The sequence below is a fragment of the Pseudomassariella vexata genome (genome assembly GCF_002105095.1).
Source record: "Pseudomassariella vexata strain CBS 129021 chromosome Unknown BCR38scaffold_1, whole genome shotgun sequence".
Lineage (NCBI taxonomy): Eukaryota > Fungi > Ascomycota > Sordariomycetes > Amphisphaeriales > Pseudomassariaceae > Pseudomassariella > Pseudomassariella vexata.
Genome location: NW_024467956.1, coordinates 1,643,723 through 1,649,974, shown reverse-complemented (window position 1 = coordinate 1,649,974; position 6,252 = coordinate 1,643,723). Strand labels below are relative to the sequence as shown.

The 6,252-nt window shown below is 47.5% G+C and overlaps 2 protein-coding genes across 2 annotated transcripts; one reads left to right on the top strand and one right to left on the bottom strand.

Moving 5' to 3' along the window:
- Positions 1 to 632: 632 nt before the first annotated feature.
- BCR38DRAFT_416534 (uncharacterized protein) lies at positions 633 to 921 on the top strand. The gene has a single exon (XM_040859110.1). It carries the CDS (start codon positions 684 to 686, stop codon positions 909 to 911), a length of 228 nt encoding a protein of 75 aa, XP_040720946.1. The 5' UTR covers positions 633 to 683; the 3' UTR covers positions 912 to 921.
- A 369-nt stretch (positions 922 to 1,290) lies between these two features.
- BCR38DRAFT_519772 (uncharacterized protein) lies at positions 1,291 to 2,925 on the bottom strand (the record flags this gene model as incomplete). The annotated part of the gene is made up of 2 exons (XM_040865146.1): positions 1,291 to 2,200; positions 2,584 to 2,925. 2 exons carry the CDS (start codon positions 2,923 to 2,925, stop codon positions 1,697 to 1,699), a joined length of 846 nt encoding a protein of 281 aa, XP_040720945.1. The 3' UTR covers positions 1,291 to 1,696.
- Positions 2,926 to 6,252: the final 3,327 nt, after the last annotated feature.

Genomic DNA, 6,252 nt, shown 5'->3' with positions numbered 1-6,252 from the left:
TACGTCTTTCAGTAACGTGAATGTACACCGAGCTGGCCACCCTTACATAACCTCGCATAGAAATTTTACGATAGTAAAACCACAACGCGGTAAATCAATTGAAACTACTCTGAATCTTCCTCTCCAGAAGATGGCAATGCGATGTTACAAGTTCGCGCATTATGCCCAGTCCCGTTGCAAATACCACAGCGCCTCGGGCGCGTTTTTACGCGTTTGGAGGGTGCTTCGGGGGACTTGGTACGTTTTTGCCGCTTGTCGGAGACTAAGTTTTTGGTCATTTTTGAGAGCTTGAAGGGCTAGCATTAAGTCTGCTTCGTTGTATGACTTTGCCATAATTGGTTGTTGAGAAAATCAAACATTAAGTTGGCCGGTCGCGTTGGCGCATGAAAGTGGCCAGCTCGGTGTACATTCACGTTAGTATTTTCTTATTAATATTCTAAAGTTTTAGGAAATCTTTATTAGCTCTAAGCTTTAAAAAGAAGTCTTAGGTATATTTTTGGCCATTACTAGGAATACAGGTAGGGGGGTCTAAAGTAGTTTATTAATCTCTATCCTCTTTATTTTCTGTAACGGTATTTACAGCTAGTATGAATCCCTAGGTATGAAGCAAGGTAACACTTATTGGCGTAAGTGTCGTTGTCAATGATGGTCAAGCTCGTATCAGCTTTACCTAAAATCGATAAATGCGCCATCAGGACAAGTTAAAACAGTGGCCGTCTGTTTTCGAGAACACCATTACCCGTGCCACCGAAGCTCTAGAGTCTATGAACCAGCAGCACATGGTGAGCGACTTCCCTTTGCTTCCCAATTTGGATGAAGGAAAGCTTGTCAGTCTTGAACAGAGTCTCGCAGCTGGGGGCATCTCCATGGACAATGTGGAAGATATTTTCCCCTGTGTGCCTCTTCAATAACACATGATTCTCGCCCAAGAGAATCAAGGATGTGGTCTCTGCGAAGTCAACGTCTGCCATCAGATTCTAGCCGGACGGGCAGCGCCATTCAACGGCACTGTTCATCTGGGGCTACTGCAAGAAGCGTGGAAGAAAGTGGTCGACCATCATGCCTTCTTACGCACAGTCTTTGTTCCCAGCTCCTTGAGGGCTGGTCGACATGAAAAAGTAGTCCTCCAGTCGTATTCTGCCGACGTTCCCATCGTCGTCTGTACCGATGAGAACGACCTTGTTGCCACATCCAGAGTCAGAAATCGCTGGACTATTATGTCCACAGCACTTTGGACAACCGACCCCATCATCGCTTCACCCTTTTTACCACGCTCAATGGCCAGAATACCGCCTGAAAGCTTTAGATTAGCCACGCGCTCGTGGACGACATGTCCGTATCGGTCCTGTTTCGAGACCTGGCTAGCGCGTATCGCGGGCGACTCACTACCAAGCAAGATTCGAGACCGTACTTCGGCGACTATGTTGCTTGGCTCACAAGGCAGAATACCTGGGGCTCTGTTAAGTATTGGCGCAAGCTCATCGCCTCCTCTTCTCACTCATTCGCCGCTTCACCTGAGGATGATCGAACCCTCCGGCGTCGTTCCCAGGGTCGAGAACAGAAGTTTCTCAACATCAACCTTGACCCCACCCTCGTCGCAGTGATCCCGTCTTTCTGCCAGCTCCATGGCGTCACGATTGCGACATTCTTCCAGACAGTCTGGGGCCTCATCTTGCTGGTTTGTTCTGTGCATCATTCAAGGCAGGTTGAAGACCCCGATTCCAGGATGAAACCCAGAGAGATCCTTCACCATCTTTGGCTCCCATGCGGCCGTGCCCATGAAGTCTATCTCGTCGATATCAGGCACGTCTCCGAACGCCTCTTGGGGAAAGCTCCAAAACCTAGCTGCTTGCGGAAGAGAAATGCGCTGTGCCTCGTATTCCTCCTGGTCCATCCGTTCTCCCCACACCTGTTGGCCCAGTTTGGCCGTCCAGTCGGCCCAGATCTCGTCGTCCCTCTGCAGTACTTCGACAAAACCTGCATGGCCGAGTATTGCGGACTGGGTGGAAGGCATAGCAGTAAGGATATAACGCACATCTATCTGTCGTCCTACCCCGAAGTTGGCCTTGAAGCGGTTCCATAAGAAAACGTTCCGACGCGGATCCGTACTGACAGCGACTTGTGTCAAATCGGCCTTGATGGGTCGAGGGTTGCGGTCTAAATAGGTAGGACTGTGTACGGGGTAGGGGTTGGCACAGATCTATTGTGATGAAACTGGGCGCGGGGTCAGCTCATGTAGCCCATCATAGAACGAGCCTCCATGTTCGGCGAAATGACTGGGGAAAACGTCTGCAGGCTCGATGAAAGGATTTTCGAGATAGACTGTCGAGCCGGTAGCGGAAGACAACTCGGATCAAGTTCTGCCAATCTGGACTGGTCGTTTAAGGTTGTACCCCCGATGGCTAGGTGAGTGACGCCGATGCCTTTGGGATCACAGGCTACTAAATCGTGGAGAAAAGAGACGAGTAGGATATCGCCGCGACTACTTGAATCGCAGACAGCCCATACGATATCACTCTCCGGATTGATATAAAGTGATTTAATGCTCCCATCGCCTCCTTTGACCGGGAGAGGGATTCTTACCCGGCAAATACGGCGAAATACATTGCTGGCCTCCCGATTGACCCTGGCCAAGGTATCAGGCGACCACTCTTTCGATCCGGCTGCTCGTACACGATAAGGCCAGCCGCTGATAACATTGCCGAGCTCATTTTTGGTAGTATACAGCTCTGGGAACACCTCGACTCTGTCATTATCCAGAAGAACGCGTATGAAACGGCGCGCAGGTATGCATTCGGTCCAGATTTGCGTCCTCAGCTCGGCAGGCAGACGAGGAAACGGCCAGAAGGTGGTATAGTGGCCTGCTGTTGGCTGTGTGCCGAAGGCGTCGTTGAAAATGGCGTATGGCTCCAGCTTCATGTCCATGGCCTTGGAAAAACTGGCGAGTTCGAAGAAATGAAATTGTCGGCTTACGGATGATGAATACCTGATCACTGCTCTCCATAAGGAGTGGAAGAAAAGGATCTATTCAACAAGTCCTTTTGAGATTCATTACTGTTGAATCCCTCGAGTCAGTCAGATGCTGTAGCGCCTCGTGATACGCGGGGTCCCCCCGCTTAAGCGCGGTTGGCACCCAAATACACAGTCAGATGATAGCCTCGCTATTTGAAGTGGACTAGTTTTCATCGGATCCGGATCTATTTAGGGCACATTACTGCAGTTTCATTACTGCAACTTCTCCTGAGGATGTCCCCGGGTCCGATGAGTTGCAGTTGGCGTAGCTACACCTATGCAGCATGTGTGTATTTGAAGTCAGATTCGAATTGAGATGTCCAGAAGTAGTCATGAAACGGCTGAACAACTCTTGGAAATGGAAAACATTGAACCACGAAGAATACCCGGAGACTATGGGCAGCGGTGACGTATGAATTGGTCAAGTCCCTCGTACATTTCGTAGGAGATTCTTATTCAGTCTTGATAAAGTTTTCCCTTGCTGGCTGTTGTAAACTTTAATTTGATATATTTCCATGCTAACTATACTAACCTACACTTGTATGCACAACGAAGACCGGCACACTGCCGAAGGTCGGCTGAGCGCCTGGTTGCATGACGATTCACAGACTTTTTGGATTTCTGGGAAGCCAGGCTCAGGAAAATCAACGCTCATGAAGTACATCGCGGACGCACCAAAGACACATGCAATCTTACGCGAGTGGGCAAAGCCAAGGAAACTCGTCGTTTCTAGCCATTACTTCTGGATATCTGGTACAGACCTACAGAAATCACGAAAAGGTCTACTGTCTATTTCAAAGCCTGATCTTCGATGTCTTCTGCCAACTTCCGGTTCTCATAGACCGCGTTTGTAATACAAATGAGTCCATCGGTTCTGACGTGGGAGAGACAGATATAGACTGGACCTTACCGAGACTCAGTAAACTTATACAGCAGATAGCAGACTAACGGGGTCTACCTGTTGCATTCTGCTTCTTCGTTGACGGCCTTGATAAGTACTACGGAGATCATTTGGAACTCACCCAAGATCTCATAAATATGTCTAGATCGCCGCGAATCAAGGTGAACAAGGTGGGCGAGAGAGCCCCAGGCAAAACTATTGTAATCAATGCCCACAAACGGCCATGTGGTTCTTCTGTCACTGGAAGCACCGCTATAGGAATGACCTCCCGGCCGATCAGATCGAGCAGGCGAGGAATTTCTTCATAGGTAAGTGCGGTGAAGGCTGGAGAAGGTAGATCTGAATGGATAATGGAACAATACTTACCGTTTAGAATCGACACAAAACCTTGTTGCGCATCGTTCTCATTCGCAGTGTCCAAAACACTACAACAAGGAGGCCCCTCTAACAGTCCCCCCATAACTCAATACAACTTGTTCTACCCGACTTGGTAAACAAGCTCTTAATTGACTAAATCACTAACATTTCCCTACGCATCGAGATACCCACGCTGATGTAAGCGAATGGTGCGAATCATATATATATATATGTATATATAGTCGCCGATGGGGCTACGCGGGCAAAACCCCGGGTCTCATAGATCTTTAATACTCTTATTATATGTATTTCTTCAGAGTTACCTAGATCCTTATATCTCATAAAGCTACGCTTACACCAGTTTCTCGTTTCGTATGACCTGTTATCTTCCTCATCACCCCTTTGTGCCTACACAAAACCTCACTAATAACCTCTCAACCCATCCATCCCCGTCTGCAACGGCTACACCGCAGCCCCATCCTTGTCCATCATCTCGATAGAAAATGATCCAGTTCAGAATACACCCCCAGATGCTCTCTCCGACATCCATGACCTGGTTGCAGAGCTGGAAAAATAACATAGGCATGAATTATATCATCTTCATTGTCTTTTCACAAGAAGGTTGACCTGAATATCATGATGAAATTCAAGAACAACATTAGAGATAACTGTACTAGGCCCAAGATTGTAGTACATACCAAAATATAATAGAATAAACGCAATACTCAAGTCAGATAAATACATTATGTTAGTTTACTACAGGGGACGATTCGACGATCTTAGTAGGCTAGTATCATACTATTGATTTGGTACCTTCTAGGTCATGATGTCTTCCGAGGCAATGATTTCCTGCAAGGTCTAGCCCCTGGTAACCCATCGACTTTATTTGCACGTAATGGAATTTGCTGCCTTCTGTATATGGTATACTGCTCATCACGGGGCTTTTCGTTTCGGTCAATTCTCAGTATCCCTTAGCGGTCTCTGATGATGGGAACCAAGAGGTGACATGCTTCGCGATATTGAGCATATTGACGTCTTGTTTGAATAATAATAAGTGTCTACAACAAAAGAACAAAAAGAGAAGGAAAAATAGAAGCAAAGCCTAGTATATCACTTCGACATGCGTAAGGGATCGTGTATTGCGCGAGGTATCTAAAAGGGGAGAAAACTTGAGCCGAATTACTGATTCCCCTTCGCCGAGAACGTGCATACAGGTCTGCTATAACTATGGCTATTCGGTATTGGTTCACTAGGTAGCTCCCCTTCTCGCCGTAACTTACTCCAGCCTATACCTTTCAGCCTTGCAGTAAGGTGAAAAAAGGTGAGGTTAATACCACGGGGGCTTGTATATAGTAGGACTTGGGAGGGTAATGGAAGACTAAGACCGAGAAACCGTATATACTGCTACGCCGTAGATCGTATATCATACCTATATGCCCTAATCGACCCTCGAAAGGCATGCAGAAGTGATATGCAGGCTCGGCTTCCTATTACACGTCACATAATCGTGCTGCCTACTACTAATAATAGCAATATGTGACAGGCTGTGCCTGAAATGGGATCCGGAACTGCAAGAACCTTGCGTCCGGATCCACCAAAGGAACCATCGAGGGCATATAAAAACATGGTTTGTGTTCTCGGAAAACTCACTTATTTTACTTTCCTCCTCAGTTAGATAATTAACAGTATTTGGCCATGTTGAGCTGTATAGTTTCGCAGTGAGCCCGTCACACTATAATAGCTTAAGGCCGCGGGTTTTGATAACGTCCACTTGCCTTGTTTAGACACGATTGTATGTCATCATCAGGGTACTAATAGGCTGGCTGTTGTTACTGTCACGCGTCAGTGGCTAGGCTTTCTACAACGCAGTATGAAAAGAGGCTGAGCCTGCGTGTGCCTCGCGTGCCTTGGGGGCTTAGTCCCATGGACTGTTGGTACGTGCTGTGATATACCCAGGGACAGGGTAGCCATTTGGTTCACTA